At 41.2% G+C, this 19,729-nt stretch overlaps 1 protein-coding gene across 7 annotated transcripts in view; it reads left to right on the top strand.

Annotated features, from left to right (window-relative positions):
- Positions 1-19,729, top strand: part of PARN (poly(A)-specific ribonuclease) — a 179,357-nt gene that overhangs the window by 3,597 nt on the left and 156,031 nt on the right. For 6 of the 7 annotated variants that reach the window (XM_024984912.2, XM_010819307.4, XM_010819306.4 and 3 more), the window contains 7 exon segments: positions 496-575; positions 1,054-1,121; positions 1,207-1,288; positions 7,414-7,474; positions 16,070-16,235; positions 17,392-17,457; positions 18,531-18,569. In XM_024984912.2, coding sequence (XP_024840680.1) covers positions 496-575; positions 1,054-1,121; positions 1,207-1,288; positions 7,414-7,474; positions 16,070-16,235; positions 17,392-17,457; positions 18,531-18,569 — 562 coding nt within the window. 7 annotated transcript variants of the gene reach the window in all.

Here is a 19,729-nt window from a genome sequence, read left to right as displayed (position 1 = left end):
AGTGTCTTACAGTTCTCAGAGGATAGGTCTTTCACCTTGGTTAAATATATTCCTAAGTATTTTATTCTTCTTGATGCAGTTGTCAATGGGATGGTTTTTATAATTTCTCTTTTTTATAGTTTGTTATTAGCGTATAGAAATTTACAGTGGATTTCTGAATATTAACTTCGTATCCTGCAACTCTACTGAATTCGTTTATTAGTTCTAATAATTTTTTGGTGAGATTATCTGTAGGGTTTTCTTTATTTGAAATCTGTTTTAGATACTGAAACTATCCATTCTCAAATTGAAACATTTGTATTTCTGAATTCTTTATTATAGGGTTTGGCTTGTTAGCCTGCAAAATTCATGCTAATTTTGAAAAAGTGAAGTAAAGAGCACTTCCAGTTAGTTTTAATTCATAAAAATATGAAATTATAGAGCCATTGAATAGTTGACTGACATTTTTCCAATAGCATTTACTAATAGGTTAAAACTTTTTTTCTTAAAATCTAGGAATCAGCGATGGACCTTCAGTCACCGCATTAACAAATGGTTTTGACACTCCAGAAGAAAGGTATCAGAAGCTTAAAAAGGTAAGTGGGTGTGCTAGAAAAATCTTATTTTTTTTTCCCATATTGGTCTTGCATATGTTAAATTATAGAGGAATAAAATCGTCAAACTTGTTTATTAACTTCTCAACCCCAGTTATGAAATTATATTTAGTGGTGTTTAAAACAACAGCAAAAATAATTGTTTGCTGGAAAACATTTTGGGGAATTTTAGTATTTTCATTGTTAATTTGATTTATAGGAAATATGATGTGGTTATTTTAATCATTTGGAAATGGGTTTACTATGATGCTCTGGATGATGCATAAGTGCTTAGTTGCGAAAAATATTAAGAAATGTATATAAATTAATAGTGCTTCTGATAGATAATCTGTAATCTGGATCAGAAGTACTCTGCCAAAGTCAAGTAGAGTAATCAGAAAACCTACCTCATTGCAAATACTGTTGCTCAATGTCGACTATACAGCACTGTTTTGACAGATATTTTATTTCCCTTTTCCAGCATTCCATGGACTTTTTGCTGTTTCAGTTTGGCCTTTGCACTTTTAAGTATGACTACACAGATTCAAAGTAGGTTGTTTTAACAAGTGGTGGGAATTCTTTTGTCATGGCATAATTTAACACCCTAAGTCTCCTCTTATCTTATTTTCTCTAGGTATATAACAAAGTCTTTTAACTTCTATGTTTTCCCGAAACCCTTCAATAGATCCTCACCAGATGTCAAATTTGTTTGTCAGGTTAGTAGTATAATTGAGTTTTTTTTTTTCTTCTGTTATGAGTCCCTGATGAAGCTGTGTGGAAACGTGGAATCAGAATTCTCTTTAAAATTTGGTTCTGTAACCAACTTTGCACTTTGGGCAAATCACTTTACCTCACTGACCTTCAGTTTTAGGGTTATAAATAAATCATACTCCCATCTTTCCTTTGACCTGAGAGTGAGGAGTTAAGGAATAAGATGTGAGAGACAGGCAGAGGGAAATGGGAACATGAACTTTATTATAAGTAAAGCTGAATTTGAGACCATGACTTCGTAGTGTGGCTCTTTGGGGGATTTTTTTGTCTTACCCTGAACTGAACCTGCAGGTCAGGACCTGCAGGTCTTTTCCCACCCCGTCCTCACTGCATGCCTCTCCAAGGGTAGACCTTTATTTTCTGGAGGAGCAGAATATGTGTGTATCCTCTTTGAAAAGAGCAAGCCTAGAAGTGAAAGTGAAAGTATAGTCACTCAGTTGTGTCTGACTCTTTGCGACCCCATGAACGTAGCCCCCAGGGTTCTCAGTCCATGGGATTCTTCAGATAAGAATACTGGAGTGGGTTGCTGTGCCCTTCTTCAGGGGATCTTCCCGACCCAGGGATCGATCCCAGGTCTCCTGTATTGTAGGCAGATTCTTTACTGTCCGAGCCACCAGGGAAGCCAGAAGGGGCTAAGTTATACGTGCTCAGTTTCTTTTCCCAAGTTTACCAGTTAGGAAAGAGAGGGTAGAAAAAGACCACTGTTACCTACTGAGGAGGAGAGGGCTGACTTTATGAGCCAAGGGAAGGATACAGGGAGGGTCCCCTTTAGAACAGCCAGTTCAGAGTTATAGCTGATCTGGTGGACATTCAGTGAATGTCAGCTTCCCCTTTTTTCTCTCTTAATAATCTGATTAATGGATAAGGAGATCATTGATCTCCACTGATAAGGAGAATGTCAATTAGTGTCTATCATATGGATATGTGATGAAGCCTGAGTTTTGGTCTTCTCTTCCTTAGAATCTTATGCCTGAGCTTCTCTCCCCAGTAACATTGGTTCCTTTGAGTCTTCCCGTCTGTCCCTTTTTCTGCATCTAAGTAGTAATGCAGTTAAGAAAGCCTAGAGGGTAGGCTTCTGAGTGACTGAGTCATGTCAGATTCTCTCTGTAATAAGGGAGGATGTAAACAAATGAAACAGCATTCATTGTATGTCAGGAGCTGGAGGGAAGGTAATTTTAGTCTTGTAACCAGCATTTTTCTTAAATTAGCAGATAAACCATTGTTGATATTTCTTTACCTTGTAATAAGTTCAGTTCAGTCTCTCAGTCATGTCCAACTCTTTGTGACCCCATGGACTGCAGCACGCGAGGCCTCCCTATCCATCACCAACTCCCGGAGTGTACTGAAACGCATGTCCATTGAGTCGGTGATGCCATCCAACCATCTCATCCTCATTTAACAACTATTTACCAATCACCTGCATATAGAATACTTCATTAAACAGTATTTGTAGATTTTCTCTGAGAAAGATAGGTTCAGTTTGGACATTTGTATGGATGTAGTTTTCCAGTGGTAGTAGCAAAAGACAGTTCCTTAAAGTGGATTCCCTGGTTTTAGCCAGGGATTAATCACATGCACGCAGTGGCAGTGGGACATCTTAGGGATGACAGTGTGTTCTAAAAGACCAACACAAACACAGTTATTCTAGGAAATCAACTGGAGACAGATCAGAAGAACCCTACCCATCATACAAAACCATCCTGTGACTATACCTGGAACACTTCATACAGTTCTAATAGCCCGCCACTCCTTAAAAAAAAAGAAAAACATCATAGACTTGAAGACAGGCCAGAGATTAGTGGGCTCAAATGGTACAGTTCTCTATTCTGGAAAAACAAAGTCAGAGAAGTGGTTGAGACATAGTAAGTAAACTTGGCAATTGTATGGATAAGGTAAATGATTGTATCTCTGAATTTTTTTTCTGGTCCTCCATCTAAGGTGGATTTTGTCTTACAGCAGAGTCGCATCTTAAAAGGAACTTAGCTTCTAGAGTCAGCGAGTAGGGTGAAGATTGTGTCTGGTTAAAAATAGATCTTGAAAAGCTATTATTATCCTTAAAGCAGGGAGAATTGGGGGGCAAAACAACTTACTATGCTACCTGAAAACTAAGTATCTGTACACACAGTGATCCATGCACACTAGGCAGGATGTGGAGGAATGGACCTCCTGTGAGCCATGCACACTCCTGGAGCACGTGCCCATCCAGGTGAATTGCAAAGCATCTACATTGTCTTCACTTCCTTTTTCTTCTGTTCTTTTTTCTGGCTGAACATCTGTAGTTGAGTTCATGGAGGAAAATACATACATGGTCGTGAAAAGTCAAGACACTGCAGCTGTCTATAGAGTAAAACATGTTTCTTTTTTGTAAATAGCCTCTCTTCCCCCATGCCGCTTCTTTCCCCATTTCACTCCTTTTGTGCCATATATACGTATACTGCTGTGTCTACGTATGTATATACACACACACACACAATTTTAGGTTTTTCCTTTAATATACGCAGTCATAACATTCATATTTTATATAACTTGCATTTTCCATTTAACACAGTTCATATTTCATAATACAGATGTATTATAATTGATCTAAATGGAATTGGAAAGTTTTCCAGTGGCTCCCTATTTTAAACAGTGCTATAGTCAGTGTCCATGTGCCATGTGTCTTGGTTGTATATAGGAATTTTTTTTTTTTTGGCTGAATCAACATATGTTTTTTAAGCTATTTTTAAAATTTATTTTTAATCGGACGATAGTTGCTTTACAATGTTGTATTGGTTTCTGCCGTACAATAACATGGATTAGTCATAGTGTACATATATCCACTCCCTCTTGAACCTCCCTCCCCGACCCCATCCCACCTTTCTAGGTTGTCTAGAGAGACTTAGAGACTAAGTTTCAGGTTAAACTCCAGGAATGTTTTTATCGGATAGCTTTCCCAGGAGGGGAATTAATGAGTCATAGAACTTTCAGATTTAAAATTTTGATAGATGCCTCAAATTGTCCCCCCTAATATCTATGCTTATCTTTTGAATCTTGAAAATGGTACATTTAAGACAGACCAAAGATAGTGTTTAGTATATTACAAATAAAGTTTTTTGGTTTGAAGTGTTTTTTCTTTATTATGGTAAAAAAAATCTATAACCTAAAATTTACCATTTTAAAAGGCTTGAAGTTCAGTTGCACAGAGTAGATTTTTTGGTGCAGTCTAAAGAGTATTATTTGAGTAAAAAATAAATAGCTTCAAAAAGGGGATATGTGATCTCTGACTCTGATTTTTAAAGAAGAAAGTTAGGATATTTTGGAGTCTAGTGACAGGAGGAGTAAAAATGCCTTTCCATAACCCATCTTTTGGTGTCTCTGTCAGTGATGGGTATTAGGGGAGCAGAGTTATAAGAATACTCAGGCATGGAAGGTAGAGGGGCTTGTGGCCTAAGTCAGAAGGCATTTGGTCTTATTTCAGAACAGGATGAAAAGGGAAGATATAGGGGAAATGGTTGCTTACTTCACACCACAGAAAACCTGGACAGATAGAAAATGATGTGCCTGTATCTGTGTGTGTGTGTGTGTATGTGTGTGTGTGCGTGCGTGCACATACCTATGTATATTTGATTAAGTTGCTCATATTTTAAAAGAACTTGTGTCAGGTAATAAAGATACATAAAATACATAAAAGTATATACAATATATAAAACCTTTTAACCTAAGATTAAAAATAAGTAAGTGAAAAATTAGAAGAAAAGAAAAATGAGGGTGTGATTACTGTGTTATGATTAGAACACAGAATTCGTGCCAAAGAAAGTCTTACTTTTGGCCTACCTCAGAAGCTTGTCTCTGAGCTTCCTACCAGGCAAGACAAGGGGGAAACACACCATCAGTTCTGTGGCCCAAAGGATCAAAACAGACCAGGACTCAGGACCAGTTCAGCTTTCCTCAGATTAGAGACCCTAAGACATTTCCCTTTCTGTTATCATCGTATTAGTTGCTCAGTCATGTCTGATTCTTTGTGACTTCATGGACTGAAGCCCACCAGACTCCTCTGTGCATGGAATTCTCCAGGCAAGAATACTGGAATGGGTTGCTGTGCCCTCTTCCAGGGGATCTTCCCGACCCAGGGATTGAACCCAGGTCTCCTTAATTGCAGGCAGATTCTTTATCATCTAAGCCATCAGGGAAGCCCTCTGTTATCATAAAGAAGTCATTAATGTAGAAGACGTTGTCTTCAGCAGCATCTCTAAAGTGAGTACGGTAATGAGCTTACTGGAACTAGGAGAGCATCCTCAGTCTAGACTGATGGTGTAACATCAAGTATGGCTCTATAAGGGGTCAGATTTAACTGTTCTGAATTTAGTTACTTCAGTTGCTCAGTTATGTCCGACTCTTTGAGACCCCATCGACTGCAGCACGCCAGGCTTCCCTGTCCATCACCAAATCACGGAGCTTGCTCAAACTCATGTCCATCGAGTCGTGATGCCATCTAACCATCTCATCCTCTGTTGTCCCCTTCTCTTCCTGCCTTCAGTCTTTCCCAGCATCAGGGTCTTTTCCAATGAGTCAATTCTTTGTTATCAGGTAGCCAAAGCATTGGAGTTTCAGCTTCAGTATCAGTCCTTCCAATGAATATTCAGGACTGATTTCCTTTCAGATGGACTGGTTGGATCTCCCTTGGACTTGCTGTCCAAGGGACTCTCAAGAGTCTTCTCCAGCACCACAGTTCAAAAGCATCAATTCTTTGGCACTCAGCTTTCTTTATAGTCCAACTCTTACATCCATACCTGATTACCGGAAAAACCATAGCTTTGACTAGATGGACCTTTGTTGGCAAAGTAACGTCTCTGCCGTTTAATTTGCTGTCTAGATTAATCATAGCTTTTCTTCCAAGGAGCAAGTGTCTTTTAATTTCATGGCTGCAGTCACCATCTGCAGTGATTTTGGAGGCCAAAAGATCATGCCATGATCTTCATTTTTTGACTGTTGAGTTTTAAACCAGCTTTTTCACTTTCTTCATTCACTTTCATCAGGAGGCTCTTTAGTTTACTCTTGCTGTTTCCTGTTTGACCACTTCTAATTTACCTTAATTCATGGACCTAACAGTCCAGATTCCTATGCCATATTGCTCTTTACAGCATCAGACTTTACTTCCATCACCAGTCACATCCGCAGCTGGGCATTGTTTTCTCTTTGTCTCAGTCTCTTCATTCTTTCTGGAGTTATTTCTCTACTCCTCTTAAGTAGCATGGTGGACACCTACCAACCTGGGAATTTCATTTTTTCAGTGTCATATATCTTTCTCCCTTTTCATACTGCTCATGGGGTTCTCAAGGCAAGAAATTGGAGTGGCTTGCCATTCCCTTCTCCTGTGAAGAACTCTCCACCATGACCCTTGCGTCTTGGGTGGCCCTTTACAGCATGGCTCATAGTTTCATTGAGTTAGACAAGGCTGTTCTGACTTAAAACAAGAATAAAATTAGAGAAGCTCAGTGATGTTTTCCACTCTTCAGTCAGTTGAGTAAGGACTTTGTGAAATTTTTCCCATTCTTGTGTATTGTTACTTGATATTTTTGCTACCTTTACTTTTATATTTTGACTTTGAAATATGTGTTTAATAAGTCTCTTTACTGGGAATTTTTCTGTATTATTATGTTGAATGTAAAGAACATCCAATTAAGATTTTGGGCTTCTAGAATCTAAGTTGAAGTGAATATTGATACCTTATAATTTGCACAGTTGTTCCCTTAAACTTGAACCTGGGGTGAGATAATAGAAATACATTTAATTTTTATTCAGGAGTTTCCTCCTGTTGGGAGAATATAAGTTCACCAAGTAAAATTTTCTTAAATGTTGGGTAACAAAGGATATTTCTCTCATAAACTATAGGAGAGAAGCCCAGATAGTTGAAGTGAATGAATGGACAGTTCAGCAGCCGTGGAGTAGAAACCCCTTGTCCTCTGACCCGTGGCATGCTGCCCCCTTGCCTGGTTGCCTTCATTTACTCCCCAGAGTTATTTCTCTGCTTCTGTTCACACACCTGCCATGAACATCACTGAAATGCATGTTCTATTTACTCTTGTTTCAGAGCTCAAGCATTGACTTTCTAGCAAGCCAAGGATTTGATTTTAATAAAGTTTTTCGCAACGGTAAGATTACATGTGACCTCTCTTCAGAGCTTGTAAATCTGGATTCGGTTGAGAATTATCTTTCTGTGCGTACTATCTGAGACAGAGTCTCGGATTTCCATTCCAGCCTATGCGGCCATTAAAGTTTTTATTGTGCCCCACTATTGAAGGCCTGGTCAAGCATGAATGGCACAGGAGAGGAGCTGCTGCCTCATTTAGCTCTAATGAGGCCTCTTGAGTCCCCAGATTCATTGAGTGGAGCTTGTGCTGTTACTGGTATGACTCAGTCGTCTGGCAGACTCCCTGTGGGGTATGTGTCTCTGTTATCTTTCACTGAGACAAGTGCTGCAGTGTCGCATTTTCAAAAACAGCCATGTTTCAGTAACACTGTGATGGTCTTTGGAGGAAAAAATTCAGTTCTGACGGCTAACTTGCTGGTGTGATGTGCTGACCAGCAACCTGGCGGGGTGGGGAGACCAAGTCCTAGTCCTTATCCCCAGCATAGGGCACGATCCCTCAGAGAGGTGATGGTTAAATATTTAATTAATGAACCCTGGATGTTCAAGCACGTCAGAGTGGCTTTTTTTCCTCCATTCATTTATTTCCTGGAAAGTGCCTGGGAAAGCCTTTAAGCCTGTCTTGGTCCCAGCAGTATTAAATGCCTGCTGCTCTAAGGTCAGTAACTACTTTTCACTTAATTATTCTTGTAAACTATGTTCTTTCCCATGGTGGATGTGTTACTGAGTAAGGTAGGGAAGGAGATATTTCTCAGCAAAGGTTCTAGAACATAGACTTCAACTACAGTCTCTCTCCCTCAGCATGATCTCCTTGTAGGGTCTTTAGGACCATGTCATGTTGTTTGTTAATTGCTTCAGTGGTGCTGCGTCTTCATATCTACTGATGATTTTGATTTTTGGAAGTGCTAAAAAAATTTTGAATCCAAACTGCTTAACCTAGTGGGTAAACCCACTGGATAACACAATTTGGGTATAACAAAGTAATTTTATTTCCTGTGGCTCATGCTTGACTCTGAAAGCCACTATAAAATACAAATTCCACATGTAATTAGAGCACTATGATTGAATGTGTGCAGTTTTTTTTTTTGGTGCACTGTGTGGCATGTGGGATCTTAGTTCCCTGACCAGGGATCGAACTTGTGCCCCCTGCATTGGAAGCATGGAGTCTTAACCACTGGACCATCTGGGAAGTCTTATCGCAGAAATGTTTTGAAGGAACTACTTTAACCAGATTCCTATGAATGTGTTTTCCAGCCTGAGGATTTTATTTTCATAGAAGGAGAGAAACAGCTAAATAGGAGGATGCTTCATTTTCTAGTTTTGTACTCAGACCTTGGAGTATTTAATCACAACTCCATCAGGGCTCCCAGGCCATCTGTTATTACTGAGGCTCTTATCCCTGTGCTTTAAATCTGACCCAGACCTTCACTTCTCTTCCTTATTAAATCTTTCCACTCTAGGGTTTGCGCATGCCAGAACCTTTCTTTCTGGCAGTCTCCTTGGAAGTACCTCTGACTTCCTTGTCTGAAGTGGAACCAGGTGACTGCGGTCACCATTCTCCCAAGCACAGATGGTTTCAGTTCTGCTTGTGCAGCCGGGCAGTAGGCCCGCCACCTTCAGTCCATCTGAGTTCTTCACAGGAGCCACGGCTCTTACCAGGGCTGTGTAACCAGCTCCGCCGTCCCCCTTCTGCTGACGTCCTGGGCATGGCCTTCACCAGAAGCCTAGACTTTGGCTCATCTTGCTGTCTATTCCTATCTCTCTCCTCCTTTCAGATGACTCCAGCATCCACACAGAGCCCTGCAAAAGCTCTGTCACGTCTGGTCCCGGGTGGTCAGCAGTCCTCGCTTCTGCCTCCCCTTAGCTGTCCACTCCTTTAGTGGCATCATGGGTCTTATCAGCAGGCACTGTGCCCGCCTCCATCATTTCTCCTTGACAGCGCCTCCTCTCGTCCTTCACATCCACTTGGCTACCTCATTTCAGCAGTTGGTTGATCTCCGTTGCTTTCTCACTGTCAGTTACCTTCTACTCTCTGGTCTAGACTTCTCTCCTTGTCCACCTGGTCCATTATTATCCTTTCTTCTTCCCCTTGCTCCTCTCCACATACTGAACTCGTCTAGCTAAGTCCTAGGGACGGGGGAGCCTGGTGGGCTGCTGTCTATGGGGTCGCACAGAGTCGGACATGACTGAAGCGACTTAGCAGCAGCAGTAGCTAAGTCCCAGCCTTAGTTGGTTCTGATCGTTCACTGTCTTTTTTCCTGAGCATCTGCGTATTATAGTAGAATGGGACATACCTGAGCTCATTTGTCACTTTAAATTTATGAGCACTAGCATCAAGTAAGGACTCCATCATGCTCAGAAATCCTACTTCTCTGACTTAGAAATTCCCTTTCCGACTTTCTACAATATCAGTATTTTTACCATCTCTCTTGGGGCCTCCCTCTCAGCTGCTGGTCATGCCTCAATGAAAATAGAAGCCAGCAGGCAAGAGCCAGTTTGTGTTCTTACCACCAGACCCACAGGTCTCCCCGCCGAGCCTGGGCCCGGCCTTTTCACAGGTGTCTTTAGAAGGCTAGTCCCTCCCTCTGTGTCAGGCACTGGCTCTTCAGGTTTGCCCTTCTGTCTGCTGGATGTTTTCCCTTTTCTGCTGATCATACCATCAACCTTTGTAAACATTCTTTTAGTGCAGGGCTCCTTAATCTAGTCCATGGGCCGCTTTCCTGCCATAGATAGAGTTCCGGAGTCTGTGAATCTGGGGAAGGCGGTGAGGAGTTGACATCTATATTTTGTCTAACCTTTAACTGAATTTGTTCATTTCTTCTGTTAGGAATGTAGGCAACAACCCAGCCACATTAGCAGTAGCAGGAAGTTTGTCCTCAAGTGAAATCCTAGGTATCTTCAAATGGCATTTTCGTTTTGGGAGATATCTTGAATATTGTTTGCCCTCATCAGTACTTTGAAGTTATCATAGTTATTTCACCTGCCATTAGGTCTTTAAAAAAATTTATGTATTTAATTTACTTATTTGGCTGCACCACATCTTAGTGCAGCACTTGGACTCTTCGATCTTCATTGCAGCATGTGAACTCAGCTATGGCATGCCAGATCTAGTTCCCTGACTAAGGGTTGAACCCGGGCCCCCTGCATTGGGAGCACAGAGCCTTAGGACCGGTGGGGAAGTCCCTGCCGTTAGGTCTTCTTAATTTCATATGTTGACCAGGAAGCTGGTATCTTATATTACTATATCATAGATATAAAAAAAAGTTCTTGGTAACTATTTCAGTATAACTGCTTTTCTTTATAATCTTGTGTATTTTATTTTATGCATTGGAAAACATCATTTTGAGGAAGGGCCTGTAGATTTCACCCGACCACCAAAGGAATAGGTGGCACGTGAAGATGAATCACGCCTGTGGGAATATCTCTATCTCAGAATAACTCTAAGCAAAGCAAACCCATCCTCCTCACTTGACTCCACATCCCCAGCGTCCCTTCTGGCCTGTGATGCTCCCACTCGAAGGAAGGCATCTTGAATGAGGTGTTTGCTCTCGCTGTTCCCGACTTTTCCCCTCTGGTTTTCTCTTCACCCGCCAGAGCCGGTCTGCTGTCCTCAGCCCTCCTCGGACTTGAGGTTGGGTCATATGCCAGGATCTCACACCTTGTGGATCCTTTTTTGTCCTCACTCCGCCTGTGGCGGAATTTGACCGGGCGGATGTTGCGCCCTCCTCCCCTGACGCTCTCCCCTGGCTTTCAGACTCTTCGTTCTGTACTTTTCCTCCTGCCTCCCTCTGGACTCCTCCGCATTCTGACTGACTCTTTTTCGTCTCACCTGGCTTCAATGTTAGTCTCATACATTCCATGGTTTCATTTACTTTTTATTATTAAATTCTTATTTTGAAATAATCTCAGGCTTTATAAATGTTGCCAAAATACCTACCTGCCTTCCAGTTTCCTGAATGTTGGCATTATACTGTTTGCCTTGTTGTCCTTTCTCGAATTACATGCGTGTGTATAATTTTTCCCCCCAAACCATTTTCGAGTAAGTTCCAGACATAACATTTCTTTATTCTTAACTACTTCAGTGTGCATTTTCCTAAAAACAAGTACCTTCTTTTATACAGGACAGTAATCCAAATTAGGAAATGGATGTTGCTTCAGGACTGTTACCTCATTTACAAACCTAATGTATATAAGTTTTGCTACTTAGATTAAAAGAGAAAAACAACTACTCCCCATCCAGATTCAGTCTGGGCTCACATGCTGCACTTAAGCTGTCGTATCTCTCTGCTCTTTTACAATCCAGAACAATTTCTCAGTCTGTCTTTGATTTCAGTACCTTGACAATATTTTGTAGCGGAGGCTAGTTTGTGGCATGCCCCTCAATTGGGACTTTTTTGATGTTTCCTCAGCCAAGTCTACAGGCATCCATTCGTCTCGGGCAGAGATACTGCAGATGTGTGCTGCTCAGTACATCATATCAGGAGAATGTGGCACCAGTGAGCCGAGTTACTGATGATTATAGCTTTTCTTTTTACTTTTAGCAAAACACACGTACATCATCTGTTAACCATTTCTAAGTATACAGTTGGCTGGTATTAAGTACATGCATATTGTTGTGCAGCTTTTGGTGTTTGTAATGTTGATCAGACTTCTTCAATTAGGAGTAACAGGCAAATTTGGCCTTGGAATACGGAATGAAGCAAGGCAAAGACTAATAGAGTTTTGCCAAGAAAATGCACTAGTCATAACAAACACCCTCTTCCAACAACACAAGAGAAGACTCTATACATGGACATCATCAGATGGTCAACACCGAAATCAGATTGATTATATTCTTTGCAGCCAAAGATGGAGAAGCTCTATACAGTCAGCAGAAACAAGACCAGGAGCTGACTGTGGCTCAGACCATGAACTCCTTATTGCCAAATTCAGACTGAAATTGAAGAAAGTAGGGAAAACCACTAGACCATTCAGGTATGACCTAAATCAAATCCCCTATGATTATACAGTGGAAGTGAGAAATAGATTTAAGGGCCTAGATCTGATAGATAGAGTGCCTGATGAACTATGGAATGAGGTTCGTGACATTGTACAGGAGACAGGGATCAAGACCATTCCCATGGAAAAGAAATGCAAAAAAGCAAAATGGCTGTCTGGGGAGGCCTTACAAATAGCTGTGAAAAGAAGAGAAGCGAAAAGCAAAGGAGAAAAGGAAAGATATAAGCATCTGAATGCAGAGTTCCAAAGAATAGCAAGAAGAGATAAGAAAGCCTTCTTCAGCGATCAATGCAAAGAAATACAGGAAATCAACAGAATGGGAAAGACTAGGGATCTCTTCAAGAAAATCAGAGATACCAAAGGAACATTTCATGCAAAGATGGGCTCGATAAAGGACAGAAATGGTATGGACCTAACAGAAGCAGAAGATATTAAGAAGAGATGGCAAGAATACACAGAAGAACTGTACAAAAAAGATCTTCATGACCCAGATAATCACGATGGTGTGATCACTCACCTAGAGCCAGACATCCTGGAATGTGAAGTCAAGTGGGCCTTAGAAAGCATCACTACGAACAAAGCTAGTGGAGGTGATGGAATTCCAGTTGAGCTATTCCAAATCCTGAAAGATGATGCTGTGAAAGTGCTGCACTCAATATGCCAGCAGATTTGGCAAACTCAGCAGTGGCCACAGGACTGGAAAAGGTCAGTTTTCATTCCAATCCCAAAGAAAGGCAATGCCAAAGAATGCTCAAAGTACTTCACAATTGCACTCATCTCACACGCTGGTAAAGTAATGCTCAAAATTCTCCAAGCCAGGCTTCAGCAATATGTGAACCGTGAACTTCCTGATGTTCAAGCTGGTTTTAGAAAAGGCAGAGGAACCAGAGATCAAATTGCCAACATCCACTGGATCATGGAAAAAGCAAGAGAGTTCCAGAAAAGCATCTATTTCTGCTTTATTGACTATGCCAAAGCCTTTGACTGTGTGGATCACAATAACCTGTGGAAAATTCTGAAAGAGATGGGAATACCAGACCACCTGATCTGCCTCTTGAGAAATTTGTATGCAGGTCAGGAAGCAACAGTTAGAACTGGACATGGAACAACAGACTGTTTCCAAATAGGAAAAGGAGTTCGTCAAGGCTGTATATTGTCACCCTGTTTATTTAACTTGTATGTGGAGTACATCATGAGAAATGCTGGGCTGGGAGAAACACAAGCTGGAATCAAGATTGCTGGGAGAAATATCAATAACCTCAGATATGCAAATGACACCACCCTTATGGCAGAAAGTGAAGAGGAACTCAAAAGCCTCTTGATGAAAGTGAAAGTGGAGAGTGAAAAAGTTGGCTTAAAGCTCAACATTCAGAAAACGAAGATCATGGCATCCAGTCCCACCGCTTCATGGGAAATAGATGGGGAAACAGTGGAAACAGTGTCAGACTTTATTTTTCTGGGCTCCAAAATCACTGCAGATGGTGACTGCAGCCATGAAATTAAAAGACGCTTACTCCTTGGAAGGAAAGTTATGACCAACCTAGGTAGCATATTGAAAAGCAGAGACATTACTTTGCCAACAAAGGTTCATCTAGTCAAGGCTATGGTTTTTCCTGTGGTCATGTATGGATGTGAGAGTTGGACTGTGAAGAAGGCTGAGCGCCGAAGAATTGATGCTTTTGAACTGTGGTGTTGGAGAAGACTCTTGAGAGTCCCTTGGACTGCAAGGAGATCCAACCAGTCCATTCTGAAGGAGATCAGCCCTGGGATTTCTTTGGAAGGAATGATGTTAAAGCTGAAACTCCAGTACTTTGGCCACCTCCTGCGAAGAGTTGACTCATTGGAAAAGACTCTGATGCAGACTCTGAGAGTCCCTTGGACTGCAAGGAGATCCAACCAGTCCATTCTAAAGGAGATCAGTCCTGGGTGTTCTTTGGAAGGACTGATGCTAAAGCTGAAACTCCAATACTTTGGCCACCTCATGCGAAGAGTTGACTCATTGGAAAAGACTCTGATGCTGGAGGGATTGGGGGCAGGAGGAGAAGGGATCAATGGAGGATGAGATGGCTGGATGGCATCACTGACTTGATGGACGTGAGTCTGAGTGAACTCCGGGAGTTGGTGATGGACAGGGAGGCCTGGCGTGCTGCGATTCATGGGGTCGCAAAGAGTCGGACACGACTGAGCGACTGATCTGATCTGATGAGTCTTGCTTGAGACAATTATTGTTGCTGACAAATGATGATTTTTCTAACTTCATCATTTGTTCCACAGTTCGTTAACTGTCCCATGACTTGTAATGCCCCCTTTCATCCTGATGACACCCAAATTTGTATCTCAATACCTTTCTCCTGAGCTTTAGGCTTTTATTTGTAGCTCTTCACTTATATGTATATCCCTAGATGATTTAATATATCCAGGAGGTAGCTTTTGGCTTTATTGGGACAACCATATCCATTTATTTACCCACTGTGTATGGCTGTTTTCATGTTAGAAAGATGTTGACATCTCATGTTGCCACAGAGATCTCCATATGGCCCATAAGCCTAAAATGTTTATTGTTTGTCCCTTTAAGGAAAGGTGTACTGATCTCTGATCTAAGCGGTTATCTCCTGCCTGGACAACCACAGTGGACAGTTCCTTCTGGCTGACCTCCCTACTTCAATTCTCATAGGAGTCCAGATGGTCTTTTAAAACCATGGAGCAGGGCTTCTGTGGTGGTCTAGTGGTTAAGAATCCATCTTGCAATGCACATGGGTTTGATCCCTGGTCCAGGGAGATTCCGTATGCAGTAGGACAGCTAGCGGGCACCTCACAACTACTGAACCTGAGTGAGCTCTAGAGCCTGTGTGCGCTGCAGCTAGAGAGTAGCCCCTGCGGTCCACAACTGGGGAGAGCCCGTGTGCAGCAGCGAAGACCCAGTGCAGCCAAAAATGAATAAATAAATATTTTTTAAAAAGCACATGAAAATATGGAGCAGATAATGTGATTATTGTGCTTAAAACCTTCCAATAGTATCCTGTTGTTCCTAGAATAAGTAAATTCTTACCGTGGCCGCTAAGGGCCCGTGTAATCTTGCCCCATTCTGTCCAGCCTGACATTACTCCGTTTTCCTGCTTACAGCTTCCTTCTTCTGGAACTGTTTGTGGAACAGTCCAAGCGTTTCTGTCCTTTAGGCATTTATGCCTGTTCCCTGCCTGAAATACCCTTCCCCCAGCTCTTGCATGTCTGATCCATGCTCACCTTTTGGGTCCTTCTGCCCGGTGGCCTTCTCTGGTTGTCCTAAGGTGTTCCCTTCACTAGCAAGCAGGATGCATCCCCCTTGTTCATCATTAGCTCATTGGTGCCTGGTACAGTGCCTGGCACAGTGTGCATGCCAAGTCACAGCCTGAGAGATGAATGAATGAACGAGCACATGGAATGAAGGAAATAGACATACACGTTTCAAAATCACTTGCTTTTTCCATTGGATTTTTTTTTTTTTTTGAGCTGTAGTCAAATATGGTCTTTCCCGAGTCTTTTAGTCTCTGTGGTTTGTTACAAAATTTTTTATGATAAACAGTGACCTCTGTTAATGCACACTTTTAAAAATTCTGTTCAGGAATTCCGTACTTAAACCAGGAAGAAGAAAGACAGTTAAGAGAGCAGTATGATGAGAAGCGTTCACAGTCCAACGGTGCAGGTGCTCTGTCCTACACGTCTCCCAACACTTCAAAGTGTCCCGTGACAATTCCTGACGATCAGAAGAAGTTTATTGACCAAGTGGTGTAAGTTCTAAACTGAAACCAGACGTGCGGTGAGACGTGTGTCTTGGGGCAGGATTGATGCCTGTATCTCAGGCTTGTGCTACACACAGAAGTGTGATGTGAGGGTAGGATTTAATTGTGGCATACCTGAGTTTGTGTTACATGTTGTTGTTCAATCGCTAAGCTGTGTCTGTCTCTTTGCGACCCCATGGACTGCAGCATGCCAGGCTTTTCTGTCCTTCACTGTCTCCCAAAGTTAGCTCTAACTCATGTCCATTGAGTTGGTGATGCCATCCAACCATCTACTGTCAGTTGTAAATTGAGCTCTGTACTGTGCGCAGAATTGCAATGTGTCACCAGGCCAGAGACTGCCTTGGCAAGTGCGCAGACCTCTTGTGTGGACCACAGGCCTGACAGCCACTGTTCCCCCGAAAGCAGAGGCCCATCCAGATATTGCAACATATCCATGTTTGTTTTTCTGTTGTGGTGAAGTTTCTGACAAGCACATGTGCCACGGGAGGAGCATCTGGTTTTGCTCAGTTAGTTATCAGTATAGCTACTGACTCATTGGAAAAGACCCAGATGTTGGGAAAGATTGAAGGCAGAAGGAGAAGAGGGTGACAGAGGATGAGATGGTGGAATGGCATTACTGATTCAGTGGACATGAACTTGGGCAAACTCTGAGAGATGGTGAGGGAGAGGGAGGCCTGGAGTGCTGCAGTCCATGTTGTCGAGAAGAGTTGGACATGACTTGGTGACTGAACAACAAAACTACTGTACTAGGAAAGTAAAAATGTAAATCACTTGTATCGATGAATTCTTGAGAAGTTGTCACTAACTCATTAATAACAATGACAAATTCAGGCTGGGGAACACATGTATACCCATAGCAGATTCAAGTCAGTGTATGGCAAAACCAATACAATATTGTAAAGTAAAATAAATAAACAGAAAAAAAAATACCAGAGAGAGGAAGAAGATGTAAAAAAAAAAAAAAATAACAATGACAACAAGAATCTGTCAAAGTAAAGTATTTTAAGCTTTACTGAACTAAAAATTTATGATTTGGCAAATTTACATTGTCATACGTTATTGCTTTTGAGTATGATGGTTCTGTTGATTGACAACTTCATTCTTTAATGATCCTGATGGTCATGTTTTTATTCTAATTCTTCAGAGAGAAAATAGAAGATTTATTACAAAGTGAAGAAAACAAGAACTTGGATTTAGAGCCATGTACTGGGTCAGTTGCCTTGAATATTTTCACTTGTTCTTTTTCGGGAAAGGTAGATGATTTCTGGCATGTGCTCTCTTTGGTCTCTTAAAAACATTCATAAATAGTCTTTTTATTATAGGTATGTTCCCAGGATTTCAGCACTAACTTTAGCATTAACGCAGTGGGGACCATGGTATATTGAGACTGAATGAGTGCTTTGTCCTGTCCTGGAGGGAAGAAAACTGTTGTGTAATTTTGCTTTAAGTCATGCCCAAGGGTGGTGTAACTATTGTAGCCTTGATGTGTGCTTCATACAGAAAGGCTTCGGAAGAGCAGAGTCCATTGTTAGGCTATTTCTGTCCTTTTCATTTCTCTCTGCAGTAAAAAGCATCGGTGTTTCAAAGAGTCAGTAACTGAAACAGCCTGCTTTCCTTCCTTTTACTTTGTGACTAGCTTCACAGAAGTGTTAATGCATCTGTCTACTTAAAATTCTCTTCATACAACCACAGGAGGTAATATTTTGGTTGGATAAGGACTTCTGCCTCTTCTATAAAGGCAGTATAATAATAGCTGTGATAAAGAGCATTTTCAATTCATTAATTCTCTTGGAGAAGAGAATGGCTACTTCAGTATTCTGGCCTGGAGAATTCCATGGACTGTTCCATGGGGTTGCAAAGAGTTGGACATGACTGAGCGACTTTCACTTTTATGTTCAATTCATTAATTAGACTGTGTGGTGACATAGTTGTGGCACACGGGCTTCTCTGGTTGCAGCTTGAGTGCATCTCTCTAGTTGTGGTGTGTGGGCTGAATTGCCCCTCGGCATATAGGATCTTACTACCCTGACTAGGGATCAAACCCGAGTCCTCTCCATTGGAAAGTAGACCATCAGGGAAGTCCCAGTAAAGAGCATTTTGATGAAGAAAAGTGGTGAGGAATCCTCCCACCTCAAGCATCCTCTCTGTTCTCTTTTGCATGTTAACTGTCACTTCTAATGAAGCCTCTTTTAAAACTGATACGGTCTTTCCCAATCAGTGCTTGGTCAGTTTGAATTTTCCTTCAATGATCACAAATTAATACCTTTTCACTTGTTTTCGTAGGTTCCAAAGAAAACTGATATATCAGACTTTGAGCTGGAAGTAAGTGTTTATATTATACATGAAGGTTCTGTGAGGGACCCAGAATTAAAAAATTAAATGCAGTTTTTTAGCCTTTATTTCATTTTTGATGTTCTGCTGGTTTTGGTGACTTGACCATACCATGTTCTTGGGCAGTGCTTCATTTTATTACTGTTTCCCCCCAGTTTCTTAGGTTAAATACCCGCTTAATTTATTTGCTTTTGCTTCTTAGTAGCTGCTGTAAAGGCTTTATAGTTTTCTTTTAATGATCAACTTGGCGAATCCTAAATTGTAGTATTGTTTTTGTTCTTTGAAGGTATATGATAAAGATTTGGCTTTAAGACCTGGGAAATACTCAGGTGAATGCTCTTTGTTTTTCTTTTTTGAAACAGGATAATTTTTATTTAGATTCTTGTCATTTAAGTTAACTTTTTAATTTATGCAGCTTAAAATATTTAATTATATTAGGCTGCCTTCTTTACTATACTTTAGTAGCATCGTACACAGAATTTTTAATTTCATACTTTTGCTGTTTATAAGAAATATTGAAATAAATTAGATTAAATGAAAGGCGAATGCTTTTTCTAAAGCAGGGATTAGACCATGGGTGGGTTTCAGGATGCCTGTGAATCTCCTGAAATAATATCCAAAATTTTGTATGTGTTTTTTTCTGGAGGTATTTCCATTAGTTTAATTATATTTTCAAGTGAATCTCTTAACTTAGCAGTTGAATGTCAGGATTGGACAGATGGATATTTGCACTTGACTTTGGGGTTTTTGTTCTTTCGTTAGAATCTGCCAGTGGCATGTACACTGGGAATTTACTTTGACCAGACTAGGAAAAGGGCCATTATTATTTGATCAGGCTCCTTTCCTCTCATGTTATCCTTGCAACACACTCCCCATGGGTTCCAGATCCCTCTCCTCGGCAGATGCCAGCTACTGTGCAGCTTACCACAGAGCTACTCATCTCAAACCTCCCCTGTGTGCCCCAGACCATCCAAAGAGACCTTCAAAATTCTTCACTTAGGAAGTAAGCATTGTGACATTTAGAAGCAAGATTCGACTGTGGGGTAATGTGTTGACTGTATTATATGATGCCTGACATTTGAGAAACTGCCTAAGTCCTAAAAACTTAATTTGAAATCAGATACATTGCTGTATTCTAAAAGCAGAGATAG

The sequence above is a fragment of the Bos taurus genome, chromosome 25, assembly GCF_002263795.3.
Source record: "Bos taurus isolate L1 Dominette 01449 registration number 42190680 breed Hereford chromosome 25, ARS-UCD2.0, whole genome shotgun sequence".
Classification (NCBI taxonomy): Eukaryota; Metazoa; Chordata; class Mammalia; order Artiodactyla; family Bovidae; genus Bos; species Bos taurus.
This window is presented reverse-complemented; position numbering and strand designations above follow the sequence as displayed.